The 22,054-nt window shown below is 37.7% G+C and overlaps 1 protein-coding gene across 3 annotated transcripts in view; it reads left to right on the forward strand.

The window, feature by feature from the left end:
* The window catches only part of CACNA2D3 (calcium voltage-gated channel auxiliary subunit alpha2delta 3), a 795,368-nt gene that overhangs the window by 727,778 nt on the left and 45,536 nt on the right, over positions 1-22,054 (forward strand). For all 3 annotated transcript variants that reach the window (XM_047777080.1, XM_047777060.1, XM_047777070.1), the window contains one exon: positions 5,060-5,171. In XM_047777080.1, coding sequence (XP_047633036.1) covers positions 5,060-5,171 — 112 coding nt within the window. The remainder of the gene's footprint in view (positions 1-5,059; positions 5,172-22,054) is intronic.

A 22,054-nucleotide genomic window follows, 5' to 3' on the forward strand; every position in this document is an offset into this window, starting at 1 on the left:
CGTTGAGCAAGCTGCTGAACGTGGACTGTCATTCAGACCTGCAGCCCCCTGCTGGGCATGGCTATGACTTTCTCCATTTTATAGATGAAAAAACTGATTCAGATGGGGGTAAAGGCACTTGCCTGCAGAACTGCTATCATCTGAATCTTTGTTAAAAGTAAATGTGAATCTCAGACCCAGGGTAAGCAGGGAAGAGTTCCAAGCCCCATAACAACATTGCCTTGCGAGGTTTCTTAGTTCTAAATTTACCCTTCACTCACTGGATAAAGACCCTGAACTGAGACATACATCTTTGTTTAGCTAAAAATGGAATCCATAATTACACTGTTTATCTGCTTCATTTCCTTAATGAAGGGGACTGTGGAAGGCCATTTCTGCTTGATTATCACAAAGGTATCATTTTGGCGAACTTGCACAAAGAGAATGGAGCTTGCTGGCACCCGGTTATGAATGGGGGTGCATTCCCAGAGACAAAAGAAGAGGAAAGCTTTTCAAATGGCAACTCTATTCATTCCTGATTGTCTGCACATAATTACTGTGAACCCAAGTCAGTTATTCTCATCAGGGACATTTGTTGCTAAGGGAAAATTGAAGAAATTCAATTGTGTGGATGCTCACTGGGGGCTTCATTGTGAGTGAACGATAGGTTCTGGCAGCTTCAGCCTGAGGCATCCAGTGTAACCAGCATGGGAGGCAGACAGGGTGATGGCCAAGAGTGGAGGCTCTAGGATGTGACCATGTGCGTGCTCTTCTGGGCTCCGTAACATAGAGTCATGTGACTGTGGGCAAGCAGTTTATTTCTCTGAGTTTTAGTCTCTTTGTAGAACTTGATAGCAGCAGAGCCTTGCTCCCTGTGTGGGGGTGAGGATTGCACCCATCAAAGGGTCTAACACAGTATTTAGCATGTAGTAAGCACTTAGTGCGTATTGGTTACAAATGTGGTGGGGGGTGTTTTGCTCTTTAGGTAAATAATGATGGTTGTGATGAGTCATTTTTTGTGGGACTCCAGGCAGGCTCTGTCTGCTTTCTGAACTCTTGTTTTCCCTTCTGGAAATATAAGGAATCAGTCTAGCTGAGCTCCATGAGCCTTGTGTCCCTACACCTTTGTAAGATAATGAGTTTCAAATGCCTGAGAGCCATTAGATAGCGGGCAGCCGTAGTTACTGGTTTGAACTCCCATGGATAAACAGTAATGACTGGCAAATATATGTAGCATTTTCCATAGCACTCCAAACAAAGAAAGGTCTTCATAGTAAACTATGTTATTTAGATTAAATGTGGCCATGGTTTTATATGATAATTTGTATGTTTCCCCAAAGCACCAAGCAACTTCCAACCAATCTATAGCCATGCTGCAAATGAACTCATTTTGTTTATCACCACATCCGTATGGGTACTCTGCAATTGTCAAGGAAACAAGAATTTCATCCTCAAAAAGGATCAGAGCCAAACGAGTCTCACCTTTGAGAGTGTTGGACTCACTCTATTATAACTGGGCCCTGACAATCAGAATTAGAAATGGTGTAATTGTCAGTTATTTAAATCACATGTGCTGCCTATCTCAGCCTGCCCCAGAGACCTTTCTTCGCATTCTTCCATTGGCCAAACTTCATAGAGCAGTTAAAATATATATGGGCTGGCTCTGGTATATGGAATGACTGGCCAATGGGGACTTGCTGTATAGCACAGGGAAGTCTACCAATATTCTGTGATAATCAATATGGGAAGAGAATCTAAAAAACAATGGATGTGTGTATATGTATAAATGAATCACTCTGTTGTACAGCAGAAATGATCACAATATTGTAAATCAAATATACTTCAATAAAACTAAAATATGAAATATACTTATACACACACACATATACACACAAGACCCAGACACCCCAAGTTCAAATTTTGGCTCTCCCACATACTCACTGCATGAAGGGCAATTCACTTCATCCTCTCCTCCATTTGCTAATCTACAAAACAGCAATTGTTCCAATCTCATAGTTTAATTTTTTTTTAATTTTGTCATGTTTTACTATTTTTTTTTAAGACTGCACCTACGGCACATGGAGGTTCCCAGGCTAGGGAACTGCCTACACCACAGCCACAGCAATGCACGATCCAAGGCGCATCTGAGACCTAACATCACAGTTCATGGCAACGCCAGATCCTTAACTCACTGAGTGAGGCCAGAGATTGAACCTTCGTCCTCATGGATGCTAGTCAGATGTGTTTCTTCCGAGCCATGACGGGAACTCCAGTCATGTTTTACTATTAAATAAAAAATACATGTAAAGCGGAATAACATCTGGCATGTAGTCATTTCTTAATAAATTTAGCTGTTACCATCATTGGATTATTATATGCCATCTGTATGCTTGTACTATATTCACTTATAATCTCTGCTTCTGTTTACTGAATCTTTATTTCAACTGACTCACTTTTGGAAATTTAAATAAACTAAATATCAAAAGGAAGCTTCTCAAATTAAAAGTCAGTATCGCTTGCCACATGGAGAAATCAATTGTAAAAATAAGAATCCTGGAAATAAAGTGTTATTGATTTGTAGTCAGAAACTCCCAGCTCCATATTTGGCCTCCCTAGACTCAAAGGAGAGAAGAGCAAATGAAAGAAAAATAAATGAAAAAAAAAAAAGATGGCACAAACTCTCAAGCATTAAACAAAGGCATCCCCCTGACAAAAATCAAGACATTGACAAAGAAATGGGAAGAGAACGATGTTCCTACCAAGTACCTCTGTGTTGTTACTGTTGGACCTGGGCTGCCTGAAATCAATCCTGTCTTCCACCCAAGGCAGGCAGTTTTCCATTAGGGACTCAGAGTTTCTCATTTCCTTTGTTTCTTTTAGTTGCCAGCAAAACACCATTCAAGAGAATTATTCATTTACTCAGCAAGCATGTAAAGACATGTCCTGTGAGCTAGCACCACAGGGCCTGGGGATAGATGGTGTTCGGGACCTGGCCTGTGTGGGCATGACGGTTACCAGCGCAGTCCCCTCAGTAGAGCCAGGATCAGAGAGGCAGCCATCATTCTAACCACACAGCAGTGGCTCAAAAAGGCCGACAATCTGACGACTCAATGAAATAACACAGTGGAAGTCATGGTGGCAGAAAGCACATACACTTAAGTATCATTAGCAATGTCAGCCACTTTTCATGGATGAATTCATTTGATCCTCAAATGACCATGTGGAGTTGGTTCTGTTCTTCTCATTTTGCAGATGAGAACACTACAGTGTGGAGAAATTAAAAACCCACCTGATGTCACACAGCAGCAGCAGAATTCACAACACCCAGAATTTGTACTTTTAGCTGCTCTTCAATTAGCCTAACTCCTGGCATGTAGATGTAAACACAACTAGCTATTAATGAAGGCCATGTGTGGGTGTGTGTGAGTGTGTGTGCACATGTGTGTGAAAACTGCATGTGTGTCAGTCTGTTAAGAGCTGTACATATTTTAGTCTATTTATTCCTCAAAATAACCCTGTGAATTAGTGTGGGAATCTCCCCTTAATGTCAGTGATCAATTCCTGAAAATGATGTAATGCATTAAGAAAGCTGATTAAGTCTACTTCCTTTTGTTTTAAATGAGAAAAATTACAGTGTATTATGCTTCAACCCCAAACCTTCAATCAATTTCCCCCAAAAAGTTAAAACTCAGGAAAAACCTGGTATATGAAAGAACCACGTTAGGATATGGATGCTTAAAATATGGTTTCCTGATCACCCAACAATTACCTGGTTGTTACCAAACAGTTGTCTTGCATTCAATAACCATGTGATGGCTCAGTGCCTTCAGTCTCCCAGATGGGCATTCTATGAAACCTCTACTGGTGGTTCTGACATCCAAAGCAGTTGCATTTGGAATATAAATAGAACTTGAGACTGCCCACACATCATTTTGTTAAAATCCTATTGAGTTTTAGAGTTGAAAATGTAAATTACATATTATATGTAATATGTATGTGAGATATATATTTATATTTCTCTATAGACATCAGCCAAAAACTTTATGCAAAGTTTGGGTATTGGAAACCTATAAGCAGTCATTCTATTGGGCAAATGTTCATGAGTGAATATCCTGTGAAGAGTACCAGCACTGTTAGCATCTCCATTTTACAGAAGAGAATACTGAGGACTAGCCAAGGATAAGCTAAAAGCAGTGAAGCAGGAGTTTGTACTCCAAACTTCGCTGACTTTCCCCTTTACCACCATGCTGTAGTATCTGTTATCATTGTCATCATCATTAATAGTTTCATTAGAATGCTAGCTTTATTTTTTGTTGCTATTGCTGTTATTACTATTATTATTAATTGACATTAGCACTCATTATATTCCAAATACTGCAGTAAGTACTCAACATATATTACTTCATTGAATTCTCACTATAACCTCTAATAGAACTATATTATCCCCAATTTACAAATTTTAAAAATTGCCCACCAGGCACAATCTGTTTAAATGATTTAATCAACCACCAAGACTTTACCAAGTACCTCTTATGTACTCATCCACATACCAGGGTTATTTAGCACTATCTTACTGGACAAGGAACTTCATAATAGTAGGATTAGGTTCATGGCTGTGTTTCAAAGACATTACGTATTTTACTATTCCATATTTCAATTTTGTTTCTGTAATAAAACCATGCAATTGTGTCATGACCTTTATCTCACCCTAAATAATATGGTATAACTTGTATTTTATACATTTATCAGATATATATACATATATATGTTGTTTCTAAGTTCAAGTAAGTCTGAGGTCAGAGACCCGATGACTGATGTTGTCCCAGAAAGTAGAATTTCTGTGATGTATAAATGATAGTTGATCACTCCAACAGAACTGCTTGAGGAATTATAGCTTATAGAGTTGCTTGGCAGATGAAATCACTTGACTAATTAGAAAATAATGCATTATGCTGTGCCTAGAAAAATCACGGAGCAGCGGGAGCAGAACTGCGTTCTGAGTTACTGTGGACTGCCAGTCACAACAAAACCCGTGCCTTGTATTCTTTATCTTTTTTTTTTTTTTTCCTTATTCCTACAGCCCAGAAATTGAAACAGACCCTGGAGCCTTGTGATACTGAATATCCAGCGTTTGTCTCTGAGCGCACCATCAAGGAAACCTCAGGGAACATTGCTTGTGAAGACTGCTCCAAGTAAGCGCAACCCCCCACCCCTACCCCTTTCTGCTTAGTATGGAACTTTCCTGGATGGGCTAGTGTGGCTGGCAAGCACCAGATTATGCTGAGAGCTGGAAACATGGCTGCCCTCTTGTGTGAGAAAGTCTTTCCTTCAAGCTTGAAAGAAACACCACTTGGCTTTGTTACATCATTTAGAATTGGGCAATCCTTCAAATGTATGAAAATACATCCTAGAATATAGGAGATTTTTTCCTGCAGTTTGTAGATGGTTGGAAAAAGTTCTAATTGGTGTGTTTCCAATTGACAGCAATTTCAGCTGTTTGGGAAAAGTTCTTCAGTGTTTTTATTGACGGCACTGAGCCTCCAGGGATCACCCAAATCTGACATATTGGAAATGATTTCTTGGTGGCTTAGTATATGAGTGTACCTGATTACTAATGAGGTTGGCCCTCTTTCACTGGTTTTATTTGTTATTTGAGGGTCTTGGCCTCTTCATTCCTGTTGGCAGTTCTCTGCCCAGTGGCAGATCTAGTCCTACTGATTTAGGCATTCTTTCTATATTTCAGGTACAATTTCTTTGCAGGTCTTATTAGGAATATTTTGCATATATGTCTTCTTATTCCTTGGTCTATATCTTCTCATTTTATAGCTGTCTTTAGATACATATGAATTTTCTTTTGCTTATATTTTAATGTAGTCTAATTTGGTCTTATTTTCTTTGATTTGTGCATTTTGTGCCTTGTTTCAGAAACTAGTCTGCTCAAATGTAGTAAATGTATTCTCATATATTTTTATTCTGAACACTTAAAAGGATTGCATTTCACATTAGAACTTTAATATCTCTGGCATTTATTTACTCGTGTGCGTGTCATGAGGTAGGATCTAATTTGGTCCTTTTCCATATACTTGGTTGGTTAACCATCACTTTTTACTGAGTAGTTTTTATTTTCCAACAGATTTACTATGACACCTGTGTCATAGTCTAAGTTCATATCTATATGCAAATCTATTTTCAGGTTTTATGGTCTGTCAATACCTGTGTCAATACCTTATCTCTTTAATTACTATTGCTTTGTAATGTGGCTTGATATCCAGGAGAAAAAAAAAAAAATCTCTTTCTTACTCTTCTGCTAAGTCATCTTCACTACTCTTACCCTTTACTCTTTTATATTAATTATTTTCAGTGAAATATTATTCTCAATGCTAGGGTTTTGACTCAAATTTCTATTAAGTTATAGAATAATTTGAAGACAACTATTTTTTATGATATGAAATCTCTCCATTTGTAAGCTAAATCTCTTTTTTTTAATATGTCTCAATATTGATTTATTCTTAAACAGCTTATAGGGTTTTTTTTTTTTGCTAGCAGAAGTGGCATATATTTAAAGTTACACTATCTGATTTGTAACTGCTAATATATGAGAATCTCTTTGATTTTTGTGTATTGAATATTTTGTATCCAGCTGCTAACTGTCCTCTTAGATCTTTTGTGTATGGCTTCTCTTGGACATTTTTTCATACAGAGTAATATCATTTGTAAAATTTTACTTTCCAATCTCTATAATTAATTGCTTTATCTCACTGGACCTCTGATACATTGTTGATTAGAAGTTCTAGGAGTAGATAACTGTACCTTGTTCCTAATTTAAAGAATTTACTCACATTTATTCCATGTTAAGTATGATATCTGCTATAAGGTTTTCAAATTCTAGGAAAATACAAGTCATATAAAATTTACCATTGTAACTATTTTTAAGTGTACAATTTAAGGGTATTAAGCATATTCCCAATATTGTGCAGCCTTAATTATTGTCCATTTCCTAAATTGTTGTATGTTTTTGGTAACCTTTTATTAGATTACAGAAAACGTCAAGTGTATTGGTTATTGTTACTGCTTAAAACTTGACTAGATGTTAAAATTTATCAAAAATTTTTTCTACATCCATGACTAGAATAATTTTAATTTGTTAAATTTAAGTCATGAACTATATCATATATAAGTATCTTTAATAGTGGATGGGTTATCTAATATGAAAATATCCTTGCTTTCCCAAGATGGACTTTCATTGTCATGATTACAAAAAATAAAAAAATAAAAACGAAAACCAAAATGCTATTACTAGATTAATTTGCTCATATTATATTGTGAAAACTTTTATCTGTTCTCAAAAAGGAAAGCAGGCTTTACTCTTCCTTTCTTGTACCTGGCTTTGCTATTTGCTAAGATCATTTTATTGTCACAAAATTACTTGGAGAGTTTTTCCTATTTCTTTAGTATCTTTAACATTTTGTGTAAGATTAAATTATCTGTTTCTTATAGATTTAGTGCAACTTACCGATAAAATTGTCAGTGGCAGATGGGTTTTTGCTTATTTGTTTTTGTGTGTGAGCAAATTTTCAGTTATTGAGTTAGTTTCTTCAGTGGCTAGATATCATCTCTTTGGAATTTCCATTTCTTTTTGAAATGATTTTGGTGATTATATTTCTCAGAGAATTACCTATTTCATCTCACTTTTCCAGTTTATTACATTTGCTTGTTAATAGTGTTCTCTTTTCATTAAAAATCCTATAATATTTGTGATTTTGCCCCTTTTAAATCACTCTCTCTCCCTCCTCTTCCTCATTCCTCTCTCTTTCTCTCTCTCTCTCTCTCCTCCTCACACGCTCCTGTTTCCTCCTTTCCTTTCTCCCTTTCTCTCCATTCTCACAGAAATATGTTTGTTTTATTTTTCTTTTCAAAGAACCATCATTCAGTTTGTCTCATTCTCTCTGTTATTTCTTTGACTTTCTAATTCATTTATTTTGCTTCTTATATGCATCATTACCTTTCTTCTATGTTTTTGGAATTTGTTTTTTATTTTCTACCATTTTGTGTTTGATGCCCAACTTTTTCAGCTTCATTTGTATGTTTACATATATATATAGTAAGAATTGTATGTATATATGTATATGTAGATAAAATTTCTCTCTACATTCCAGTTTATCTATATAAATTTAATATAGAGATTTTCATTATTATTCAGCTCTAACAGTTTTCTAACTTTTGTTGTTTTTGGATTTGTAAATTTTTAAGTAGAGTTTTAAGGTTTCCTAATATAGATGAGCTTTGAGGCTTTAAAAAAAATGATATATAATTAAATGACATTGTGGTCTGTTTAACACATTTCTTTTAGTATGTGTGAAACTTGCTTTGTTTCCCAGTATTTATCCATGTGTTTTTGCAAGGAAGTTTCATTCTCTAAAAGCTGAGTGCATGGATTAATATGCATCCATTGGATCAGCTGTGTTAGCTGTGTTTCAAACTTTTTTTTTTTTTTTTTTTTGGTCTGGTCTATTTACATGTCAAGCTCTCACTAGGCTTATGGATTTTTCCATTTCCTCATGTCATTCAGTTTGTAATGCCTTTTTTTGGCTTTTTGGGGCTGCACCCACAGCATATGGAGGTTCCCAGGCTAGGAGTGGAATCGCAGCTATAGCTGCCGACCTACACTACAGCCACCGAACTGCCAGATCTGAGCCCCATCTGCAACCTACACCACAGCTCACGGCAACATCAGATCCTTAATCCACTGAGTGAGAGCAGGGATCGAACCCTCAACCTCATGGTTCCTAGTCGGATTCGTTTCTGCTGCACTAGAACTGAAACTCCCTGCTTTCTATATCTTGAAGCTGTATTACCATGAACGTTTCTCTTCAAGAGTGGTATAGCTTCCTAATAAATCATTCCTTTTATCACTGTAATAACCTTCCTTCTACGAAGGTACTTTATGCTTTAATACTGATTTTGTTTCCAATAGCATAGGATTAGGAGTTCTTCTTTAGGTAATATTTTCTAGGCATATTTATCCCCTTCCCTCCATCTTCAGCTGTTTCTGTCATTTTGCATAAGGATTTTGTGTCATTAATAGAATATAGCTGGATTTGAAATTTTATTATCACTGGCTATTATTTGTAGATTTAATCTTTTAAAATTGATCATGTTTTCCAATAAACTTAGATTTATTCCTATCATCATTTCGTGTTTTCTATTCCCCATGCTTTTTCTTTTCTTTTCTTATTTTTTGCCTTCTATTGTATTCGCTCAGTTTCTTTATTCCTTTTTTTACCCTCATTATATGTTTCTTTTTTTTTTAATTTTACTGGAATATAGTTGTCTCGAAATGTGTTATCTTTAGGTATACAGCAAAATGATATATATATATTACATATATATTATATATATATATCAGCCATACATATACATCTATCAATTCTTTTTCAGATTCTATTCCCATATAGGCCATCACAGTATACTGAGGAGATTTACTTGTGCTATCAATAGGTCCTTGTTATTTATTGATTTATGATAGTGCGTATATGCCACTCCCAATCCCTGAAATTGTCCCTCCCCCAATGTTTCCCCTTTAGTAAACATAAGTTTGGTTCTGAAAACTTTGAATCTGTTTCTGTTTTGTGAATAAGTTATTTTGTATCATTTTTCTATCTTTCTTTTTTTCCTTTTAGGGCAACACCCATAGCATGTGGAGGTTTCCATGCTAGGGGTCAAATCAGAGCTATAGCTGCCCACCTACACCATAGCCCCAGCAATACCAGATCCGAGCTACATTTGCAACCTACACCACAGCTCACAGCAACACTGGATCCTTAACCCACTGAGCAAGCCCAGGGATCGAACCTGTATCCTCATGGATACTAGTCAGATTCATTTCCACTGACAGGAACTCCTCTTTTGTATCATTTTTATTAGTTTCCACGTACCAGTGATCTCGGGATACTTGTGTTTCTCTTTCTGACTTCATTTAGTATGATCAGCTCTAGGTCCTCCAGGTTGCTGCAAATGGCCTTATTTCATTCTTTTTTTTAATGGCTGAGTAACATTCCATTGTATATATATACCACATGTTTTTTATCCATTTCTCTGTTGAGGAACATTTAGGTTGCTTCCATGTCTCAGCTATTATAAATAGTACTGCAGGGAGCATTAGGCTGAATGTATCTTTTTGAATTATGGTTTTCTTCAGGTATATGCACAGGAGTGGGATTGCTGGATCATATGGTAGCTCAATATTCAATTTTTTAAGGAACCTCCATAGTGGTTGTACCAATTTACATTCTTGCCAACAGTTTCGGAAGGTTCCCTTTTCTCCACACTCTCTCCAGCACTTGCTGTTTGTCAAATTTTTACTTTTTTTTTTTTTTGGCTGCACCTGAAGCATGTGGGAGTTCCCATGCCAGGGATTGAACCTGCACCACAGCAGTGACTCGAGCCACTGCAGTGACAACACCAGATCCTTAACCTGCTGCACCAAAAGAGAAAACGGAACTCCTGTGTGTGGACTTTTTGATGATGGCCATTCCAGCTGATGTGAGTTGATACCTCAGTGTAGTTTTGATTTGCATTTCTCTCATGATTAGTGATGTTGAACATTGTTTCATGTGCTTTGGGGCCATCTATCTGTCTTCTTTGGAGAAATGTCTATTTAGATCTTCTGACCTTTTTTTTTTTATTGGGTTGTTGTTTTGTTTCTTTCATTTTGCTTTTCTGATATAAAGCTGTACGAGGAGCTCCTGTTGTGGCTCAGTGGGTTAAGAACCCTACATAGTGTCCATGAGGGTGCAAGTCTGATCCCTTGCCTGGCTCAGTGGGTTAAGTATCTGGTGTTGCTGCAAGCTGTGGTGTAGGTCACAGATGAGGCTTGAATCTAGTGTTGTCGTGACTGTAACATAGCCCCAGCTGTATTTCCGATTTGACCCCTATCCCAGGAACTTTCATATGCCACAGGTGTGGCCATAAAAAGAAAAGAAAAAGATGTGTGGGAATTTTGTACATTTTGGAGATTAATCCACTGTTGGTTGCTTCATTTGCAAATATTTTTTCCTGTTCTGTGAGTTGCCTTTTTTTTTTAATGGTTTCCTTTGCTATGCAGAAACTTTTAAGTTTAATATAAATTTCAGATATTCAAAGAATCCATTGAGATTTTAATAAGGCTGTCTTTTTTTAAGTTCTGGGAGTTTATTTGCTTATTTTAAAAATACATGTATTCTTTTATAGAGAGTCTTATTCTTGAGCTTTCTACCCCAAATAATAAAGGCCTTTTAAGATTACTTTAATAGTTTAGATTTTGAAGTTACCAATCCTTCTGTTTCTTGTGTCTGCTTTCTTTCCTTGTTGATTATTTTCTCATGTGTTTGTTATTTTTGACTGTGAACTTATTTTTGAACAGAATAGAGCCTGAGTTTTTCTCTTTATAGTAGATTTACATTTGGGATTCGATCCTGTGTCCTATTGGTATTGACTATGTGGGAGTACTGTTGTGTTAGTTTTTGTATCTAGAAGTCTGTGAATGTAATCACAGTAAATATTTTTCCTAAGCAGCATGACATTTAGGCTTACAGTTTGATTTCACACTCTAATATTGTTTTTTCCATTCAGAGCCATAGGGAGCACCATATTTCAGTTTTTTACACTTAGCTGTAACTGTACAAGTTGGCTTTTAGCATCTTTTCTTTTTTCTTTTTTTTAAAATAATTCAATGAATTTTATTATATTTATAGCTGTACAATCATCGTCATAGCCTAATTTTACAATACGTCCATCCCAAACCCCCAGTCTCCCCCCCTCTTTTCTTTTCTCCACCCCCTCTTCCTCTCCAGCATTTATTGTTTGTAGACTTTTTTTTTTTGTCTTTTTGCTATTTCTTTGGGCCGCACCCGCGGCATATGGAGGTTCCCAGGCCAGGGGTCGAATCGGAGCTGTAGCCACCGGCCTATGCCAGAGCCACAGCAACACGGGATCCGAGCCGCGTCTGCAACCTACACCACAGCTCACGGCAACGCCGGATCTTAACCCACTGAGCAAGGGCAGGGACCGAACCCGCAACCTCATGGTTCCTAGTCGGATTCGTTAACCACTGTGCCACGACGGGAACTCCATGTTTGTAGACTTTTTTATGATGGCCATTCTGGCTGGTGTAAGGTGGTACCTCATAGTAGTTTTGATTTGCATTTCTCTAATAATTAGTGATGTTGAGCATCTTTTCATGTGTTTTTTGGCCATCTGTATGTCTTTTTTGGAGAAATGTATATTTAGATATTCTGCCATATTTCTTTTTTTCTTTCTTTTTTTTTTTTTTTACAGTTGCACCTGTAGCATATGGAAGTTCCCAGGCTAGGGGTCAAACCAGAGCTGCAGCTATAGGCCTACACCACATCCACGGCAACTCTGGTTCTGAGCCACATATGGAATCTATGCATAGCTTGTAGTAACGCCAGATCCTTAACCCATTGACCAAGGCCAGGGATCCAACCTCATCCTCACGGACACCATGTCAGGTTCTTAATCCATTGAGCCACAACAGGAACTCCTTTTTCTTTTTTTTAAATGTTCACACCCATGGCATACGGAAGTCCCCTATGCTGTACCTGCAGCAACTCAGGATCCTTTAACCCACTGTTCTGGGCCAGGATTCAAGCCTGCATCTCTGCATAGACATAAGCTGCTACAGTTGAATTTTTAACCCACTGAACCACAGCAGGAACTCCTTAGTGTCTTTTCTTGTAAGTTCTTTTATATTTAAACACACTTGTTTTGTTTTACTATTTCATCCAGCATGTTTAGAGCAGAATAGCTTCTGTATTTACCCAACCCACCATGCTATAGTTTACTGTATCAGCTGAGGACTTTAGAGCCACCACAGTAAGGTACTGAAGTGTGGTGGTTTAGTGCAGAGGCTATGGAATCAGAGGGTTCAGAGTGTGAGTTCTAACTTCATTAATTGTTAATTGTGTGACCTTGAGCAAAAATCTAAACTCTCTGAAACTGATTTTTCCTGAGTAGTTTGGGGATTAATAATGCTAAGCCATAGGCTTTTTGTAAGAACTAAGTCAGAAAATTTATGTTGTGAATTTAGCATAATGCCTGGAAGAGTCAGTATTCAATAAATGGCAACACTTAATGTAAGCATAATACTATACAAACTTAATATAAAAAGTTTTTAACACCTATAAACCATTCTGTTGAACTGTGAATGTTCCTTTTCATAGTCTAACATCACTACTATAGAATTCTCTGGAGAAAAAAGTACAACATATATGTATCTCAGATGACCAAAGTTCATGCATGATTTAAGGATTGTTGACCTTTCCATGGTTTTGTGCCTCTGTAAAGTGGACTCCATTGGATTTATAATGATCATGAACCTTTTTGAGCAGAAGGACATTCTCTACCCTGTCATCATAACTACAAAGCCCATATCCCTTGGCAAATGGTAGGTGATCATATTTAGTGGAGTAAATTAGGTTTCTCATTTCCATTCTAAGTGAGAAAACATAGAACCAAGATAAATGAGCTACTAGGGAAAGCAGTATGTTTCCTTATTGACTCATAGTTAGAAATAAGAGCTATGAATGATGTTTGATTAAAATTAGTGATCTTAAGATTTCAAACTGGAGAGAAGACTACCTTTCATTCAATCAGAGGTTAATGTGTTCTTGCTATAGCCCAGAAACTGTGTAGGCGCTTTGGAGAAACCAAGGATGGATAAGATAAGAAGTTAATGCTGGAGGTATTTACATTTGCCATGAGCAGTCTGTTTCAGAGTTTAGATTCCATATTGGGTTGAGGACTTGCAGGAGGTTGGGAAATTGAGTAAGGCCATATACTTCATTTGCTGGCAGCAGTGAAAAAATACTGCAGCCTTGCGAAGATTTTGCTTTCAAAACTTTATTTCAAGACCACCACCTAGCAGCTCAGTCATAAACTACATAATAAGCAATGATAAAGGGTCTAGGGTCTGAGTGAGGAGAGGAACAGGGGCTGGTACTTTCTTTTTCAGTAAATTTTCTATTGACATATAGCACATACAAAAAAGTATACAAACTAAGTTTGCCACTTGATTAGTTTTCTCATAAAGAGGACACATCTATGTAACCAGCATTCTGGCTAAGAAGTGAAAGAACCCCAAGAAGACCCCCAAGAAGCCCTCCATCTTCCCTTTCTGGGTGCAACCCCCACTTACCATAAGATAGCCACTCTCTTGATTTCTAACATCATAGATTGGTTTTGCCGTTAGTTCTCAAGATTTAGTTCTTAAGATATAAGAGCTGATGCATGAATTACCTTAAAGGAGGTTTCTAAGGAATTTGCTTGGAAAACAAAAATAGGGCTTTAGGGAAAAAAAGTAAAGATAGTTTAGGACTTCAGTAAACATTTCTTGAGTGTGTGTTATATCCTAGACATTGGGCTATACTGTTGGGAGATAGTAATGAATGAGGCACACATGATTTCTTCCTTCATGGCGTTTACAAGCAGTTAACTAGGCAATATCAACACTCCATGCTTAGGATTGGAGTAAATGTTGCATAGGAGCAGAGGAAGGGGACCTGGAGTGATCAAGAGAGGCTTCTTGGAAGGAGTGGCATCTATAATAAGACCAGGTATGGAGGAGTTAGCAGGTAGGAGTATCAGGGCAGGGGGAAGAGCCTTGTGGAGGTAAAAGAAACTGTGGTTTGTTTAACAAATTGTTAGAAGTTCAGGGGAGTTGGAACACAGAGGTGTGAGTAAGGAGAAATGAGAGAAGAGGTGAGGAATAAGTACGGGCCAAATTGTAGTGTCCCTCTGATCCTGTGACAGAGAACTAGTTCTTTGAAAGACTTCAGATGCTACCCTGACATCAGTTTGGAATGACCGCAAAGTTGTAAGGAAGGGAGAAAACAATGATCAGATTCCAGATGATCAGAGAAATGACAACAGTAATAGTGACATTGGACCGACCTTTTGAAGCAGAAACTCCTGATTCAGACAGGTCATTTGCTGTACCTCTGAATGTACCCCTCACCAGCACGCACACTCTCTGGTCTTACTAGAGCAAACTCACCTGTTTCTTCTTCCTTCCCTTCTTTTCTTCATTCTCCTCTTTTCAGGGGTTAAAAATTGACAGGTTGGCTGGTGTGACTAGTTGAATAAGAAACCAATTCATGACTTTTTTTTCCTAATCCAAAAATTTTTGTGAGTCTTTGTTATAAAATTATGGTGTGATGTTGTTATCATTTTAAAATAGGCTCATAAAAAATAGTCTCATTGAAGGCTTGAGCTCTTTTATTCTTGTTTTTTGCATATCCCATTCTCTCTGCCTTTCCTTCCTCCATTTTATGAAATAAAATTTATGAGAAGATGTATGTGAGTATTTATCAAACAATTAAGATAACATTTTCCATTTTGTATGAGCTTTGTATTCTTGGAATGCAATATGGTAATAAGGAAAATGATGTTATTTGGCTTTTTGATGGCAGGTAGATTTTTCAGTACATTTGGGGCAGCTAGGCAGCTGAATTTGCCCATCTGCTTTACATTCAATGCGCGTAGAAACTTGTCAACCTTTTCTTGGAAAGAATGGGATTTTACAGGACAAATTCTTTAAAACAATTACTAATTTTTCACCAACTTTGTAGGTAACTTCAGGTCAGGGGCAGCAACATTCAAAAATAACACAATTCTACAGCATTTGGCCACGAGTGAGTTGGAAACTGAGTTTTGGTGAAAATTATAGTATTTCAAAAATTACGCACTAAGATCTTTTTCAAAGAAAAACATCTCGCCTCCCGCAATGGAACATACAAAACTGTGTCCATCACAAACCATTTTCAAGGCAGCGATTACTTTCCTCCACAAGCAATGGCAAAGCATAGAGCAGCAATCCCAAAAGACTGCACACTTCCCACAGGAACATGCTTCATGTAGCAGTTTGTTCATGGATTGTCATTAATAATCCTCTCATCTCAGAAGACATTAGATGACCTTGGTGCTTAAACATTTTGCTAGAACTCAGGAGACTGTGTCAGGTGTTCTAGCCATATTGTAGAAGTCTTTTTGGTCTCTAAGAATCTTTGAAGACTGGCTGCTCCCAACTCTGTCTCTGTGTCCTGTTTCCAGAATCCCTTGTTGGTTTTACATGGAAAATACATCAAGAAGTGACTCAGTTTGCTCGAAATAGAAACCTTCACATTGGCAACTCCAAAAGTGGACATTTATCTGTCTATATCATAGACAGATATATTACAACAGAGGGGCAGTAAGCAATGTTTAAAAAAGGATTTTCAAAAATATAGGGTTTATTAAGAATGCAGGAGCCTAAAAGAAAATAAGAATTTACATAAGAATGTCATTAGGGTTGGTGGTTTGGCTGCTTTAACCAATAATTTTTGTCATTCAATATCCCACTGATTATTAAATTAATCTGTTATTCAAACAGCAATCTAAAACAACTCAGCCCATATTTTCTGGGCATTTGTGACTGTCAACAAGCTTAACAAAATTGGTTATCTAAAAAGAATGTGATGTTTTACTATTTTCCAGTACATTGCTTTTCTTCTTGATACCCTCCTCGCCCTTTGCTGAGAAAGGGATCCACAAAAGTTCCCTGGAATGAGAATCAGTTGCCAAGTTGAACACTTATAACCAATGTAAAAAATAATTAATCAAGAATGAAATTAAACCCACATTACATTTTTAGCACCAGAACTTTAAAAATCTTGTCACATTTCAGTGCTGGCAAGATATTAATTTCTAAGGCAAATTAGATTTTTATGTTGTTTTGTGTGTCTGTGTATATGTCCTTTTGTTTAAAAAAGTAATATCACTCATCACTTTTCCTAAGAATTATGTTGCCATCAGTTTCACTTTGGGATCTACACACAAGCTTTGCTCATCTTTCTCGAAGCCCCCAAAGCTGTGGCTACACTCTTCTTCTCTCATCACTTCTCCCCATGCGCCTTTCATTTATCTGCTGAAATGAAAGCAAGTAATTGGTCTCGAAGCTGTGTTGACATGTTTCGTGGGCTACAGTTCAGCAAGCCATAGTTCAGGGATTCCATTTTCCTACAAATGACTCCAATTTCCTGTTGAGGTCTTTCGCTGGGTGGGCAATTTACCGCACACGTTCGTCTTCTCAGCGAATACCCTGCAGGTGTTCTTACCAAGTGGGTCTTCTGGAAACAACCTGTCCAGTGGACCCACGGCATGAAAGGGACGTGACATCTACTTGGAGTAAAGGCTGGAGGATGGGCTCTGGAACTGGGCTACAGTCTGGGCCATCTCACTTAATCATGCAAAGATTTTAACCAGTTATTTAAACTTTCTAGGTTTCAGTTTGCTCATCTCTGAAAGGGGTATAATACCTGCCTCACAGCATTTGTATGTGTGTTTAAACAAAGTATAACCCTCACATCTATCACAGTGTCCAGCGCAGAGTAAATGCTTCTTAAATGGGAGATATTTTTATAGAGCACAATCCACAAACCCATCTGTGTTGACAGTATTGTAGGAAAACCACAGAACTCCAGTCATTCCCCTCTTCCAGATTTCTTAGCCTAGAAGGTAAAACTAATAGTTTCAGTCAGGAAAAGTAGTTGGTGAGGTTTTTGCTCCAATGAGACTGTCCTAGATAAAATAGATCTTCCTGGATCTACTTGATCTTTTGGTTCATAAAAAATTTGGAATTTTGAATTAGGAACTACACATATTCAGTAGCAATCAGATACTTCATTACACAAATTAGATGCAGACTTTGCCAGTGGGAGTACATGAGTGTCATGAATTATATAATTTGTAGGCGTTAAAATGTAATCGTTTTTAACCATCTAATTTGCAAGCATACACTAATTTATTGAAATATTTTTGTATCTCATGCTCTATAGATTCTTGCCAAACTACTGTACTCAATCTTGTTTAAATGCATAAATAAATGTGATTCCATTTCCCATGAAAGAATCATTGGCCCTTTTAAACCGGCTTAGTTTGGTTCTGAGCAAGACAGCTTTCCTACTCTCTAGTGTAGAGTTAAGACCACCAAGAGTCAAGTCTTTTCTTTAGTGGATTGAGGGCTGTGCACCTTATTTTTCTCCAGATTTTTCCTGGTGTCATTTACTCACTTAGACTCACCATGTGTCTGGTAATGTGCAAAGATGTGGATTACCAAAATCAAAATACTTCCTGTCCTTTAAATTTTACAGTGTTAAGCCTGTGCATCTCAGAAGGTGGTAGAAATAATTTCTTGATTCTAAAAGCAATTTCTTTCCATCACAAAGATATTTAAAATATGATTCTATCAAATCTAAATTTTTTTCAGCATTTTACCATATAATGTTGAGGACCTGCTACCCATCCCTTAATAAAGGGCTCCCTTTAAAAAGAAAAAAATATATATATATGTATAAAATGTGATATGGAGCTAGGTTTGAATATATATATATACACACATGTGTATATATTATGGTATGGAGCTAGGTTTGAATAATTCAATACTAGTTCTTGCAGTGCGCAGCCTAGTTAGTGCTGTATGTTTGTGGTTGCTAAAAACATCTTGGCTTTAAACCTTAAAAAGGAGGAGGGCAAAATAAATGCTTATCTTGGGAGCTTTATTGGAACTGTTGAAATAGCGCCAGAAGATGAAAATGTGGTCCAAAAACATTAGAATAATCGGGATTAAAACCTCTGATTGATTTTTCTACCAATTCCTCTGAGTCATAACTCAGTGAAGCAATTTGCTGGAGACAGAATTTGACTGATTCTCTTTCTCAGATGCTTAAAAGGAAAAAGTGCCGTATTCCAGAAGCAGCGATGATTACAACTTTGAGGTTCCAGATAGAGGGGCCATTGTTGTGTAGATGTTGCTATCTTTACTTGCCCTTTGATAAGCCATGTTTATAGAGGTTTCAGTAAAGGAAATGTTGTAAATTACTGTTTCCCCTCAAGAGTCCATGATGCAAAATGAGAGGGGCACATGTCTATAATGACTAGGCAGGTCTCTACCTGACATGAATTAGTCTCACAACAATTTCCCATTTGTACACTTTTTAATGTGTGGGAAAGCAGGGGTGGTAGCACATGTGAGTTTGGCTGGGCTCACAACACAGTGAGGCTTTCCTCTTCCATGCCGGAGGGTAGGAGACCAGCAGAGCCAAGGAATATTTTTAGAATGTTTATTTGCATGCGGAATGGAGGCGTGCAGAGCTGTCTCCACACTGTTGACGTTCTCGAGTGGCCTTTCTGCGGTGCATTGTCTCCATCCCAATGGCTGTTTTCGCTGTGACACCCACTACCCCTACCTCAAAGAGCAGTCTGTGTTCCTCCCTTGGGCTTCCTGGTGCTGCACCTGAAGTGGCTTAGCAAGTTGCCAAAACCCTATAGATGTGTGTTTATTAACTCTCCAGCTTGCCCTCCATTTGTTTAGCTTGGAAAGAGTTTATATGTTCCTGTGGGTATTAAAAGCCCATCTGATGTATTAAAGGAGCTCAAAGGATCGAAAAAGAAATGCTGTTTGAAAGGCAGCATATTGAATGTAGACATAAAACTTCTAGACACAAACCACTTTTTTCAAGAGACCTTCTACATGCTTAAGGAGGAAATTCATTTTTTCATGAGCTTTTTTCTGTGAGACCTGGATTTTCTCTTTTTCTTCAGAGGTCTTCCACTTTCCTCCTTTCATGATTGCTTATGACTTTGACAAGAAGACCCCTTGGCAACATAGGGTAGAAGAAGGCATTCATCTCAAGGCAGTTTTCATGCCTAGGAAGTTATCACCCAAGAACCTTAGCAAACATAGCAGCCCCTGGCATCTTTGTGTATTTGGAAGAAGAAAAGGAGAGGGTTCAAGATGAGGATCCGAATCACGCATGAGCCGCAATAATTAGAGGTCTAGATGATCACAGTCAGAAGGAAGTGGGAGAGATTCTCAGCTAGAATCATCATATCGGATGCTTCTCAAAACACTGCTATACTAACTTTTGGAAAACAAATGATGTATTTCATAAATGATTCCATTTCTATTGAAGTGTATGCCCCAGAAGTCTTAGATTATCTTAGTCGATCCAAGCCTATATGAGAATTCATATATGATTATTGTCTATTGAATGCCTACTTTGTGCCAAAAACTTCATGTCCATTTCCACATGTATTTTTCTTTCCATTTTTTCATTTCATCTCCATTTCATCAAGCAGGAACTAGAGGCAGAGGAGTTAAGTCTCCTAACGGGTGTTACAGAGCTTGTTAGGGCCAGATATAGTGAATCAAAGTCTGCCTGACTCCGAAGCCTAAGAGAGAATTCCTACAGCATCCAGTTGAATATTTCTCTGTCATGGTATTAAGTCAGCTGTAAAGCCATGTCAGACTTAGTTCATGTCTTGGTCAGTGTTCGCTTTGGAAACTGACATTTTCACCATTCGCTTGACCTATGGGAAGAAGTCTACAAATATCCAGTTGGAGAAAGCCATAAGCTTCCTGAATACCCGTTTCATGCAAAGCTTTTTGTGTGTGTGTGTGTGTGTGTGTGTGTTTGCTTTTTCTTGAGCCGTTTCCGTGGCATATGGAGATTCCTAGGCCAGGGGTCCAGTCGGAGCTGCAGCCACCGGTGTACACCAGAGCCACAGCAACGAGGGATCTGAGCCGCATCTGCGACCCACCCACAGCTCACGGCAATGTCGGATCCTTAACCCAATGAGCAAGGCCAGGGATCGAACCCGCAACCTTGTGGTTCCTAGTCGGATTCATTAACCGCTGAGCCAAAACGGGAACTCCAAATGCAAATCTTCACCCAACCTAACTGGAGGTTCTCTCACAGCACATAGCCCATTACTATCCAAATATCTATTTATTTGTCTTCCTCTCCTACCAAATCAGGCTCCACGGGCTGGAATAATGGTACAAAGTAGTTCAGACTTTGGTGTCATACAGACCAGGGTTTGAGTTCTCAATGTCATCACTTCCTAATTAGATGACCTTTGCTAGCTAGTAACTTACCCTTTTAGTTGCCACCTGCTCATTTGTAAAATGAAGATGCTAATAGTGCTTGCATCATTGGACTGATGCAAGCAACACAAGGTACAAGGTACAGTTAATATAAAAAAAAATGCTTCATTTAGAACCTGGCGTTTATTGGACACTCTAAATTTAGTTGGAGGTCTTATACTGAATTCATTGTAGATGGGCATGTTTAATGTTAATTCTTGTATTCCTAGCACTTAACATAGGGCCTTGTGTGTAAAATCATGCTCAGAAAATTGTTGCTTGAGACAAAGTTTCCCAGGAGAATAACTTTGTAAAGTGTGAGCAACAGGGAGGGGATATATGTAATTCTAGTAGCTGAGACACCTGTTATTTTGTGTGATATTTGAAAAAAAGTATGTGTTTTGAAAACAGCTACCTCGGATTCCTGAGAGTGAAAAGAGAACTTTATGATTCTCCTTAGGGAACGAGATGGTGGTGCAGAGTAAGGAGGGGGCGTGCCTGAGGTCCCACAGGGAAGGAAAAGCTGATGCTGGACTCAAAGCCCCATCCTTCTTTTAGCAATTTTTCTCTGCATCCATGCTTCTTCTCCATAGCTAATCATTATTAAATAACTATTAACTAACTAAATGCATATATGCAAGGTCTGATACACAAACTTGATAAATAATTCAGGTTGTACACAAGCATACACAATGAGAATTGTCTCCCTCCACTAGTGACCCCATGCAACCTTTCTAGAGGGACAGTCACTGTTTCTAGGTACCAACGTATGCTTCCAGGGATGTCTTATGCAAATACAAATACACAGGTATATTAGATGCTTCACCACTTATTTTTTACAGGAATGACAGCATATTGTACATACTGTATGTCACCTTTTTTTACTTGCTAGATCTGAAACTCTCTTCTTGTCATTACATAAGTTTATCTTCTTTTTTTTTAATGGTTACCTGATATTCCACTTGAGGGGTTCTTTTCATTTAGCTGTAATTGGACTTTTGGGTTTTTCTAAAATGTTGGCTACTTAAACCAAGTAGAAATGAATATCCTTGGGTAATATGTAATTTATCTGTCTATGTGATAAATTACTAGAAGAATCATTGGGTCAAAGGATAT

The sequence above is a fragment of the Phacochoerus africanus genome, chromosome 1 (assembly GCF_016906955.1).
Source record: "Phacochoerus africanus isolate WHEZ1 chromosome 1, ROS_Pafr_v1, whole genome shotgun sequence".
Taxonomy (NCBI): domain Eukaryota; kingdom Metazoa; phylum Chordata; class Mammalia; order Artiodactyla; family Suidae; genus Phacochoerus; species Phacochoerus africanus.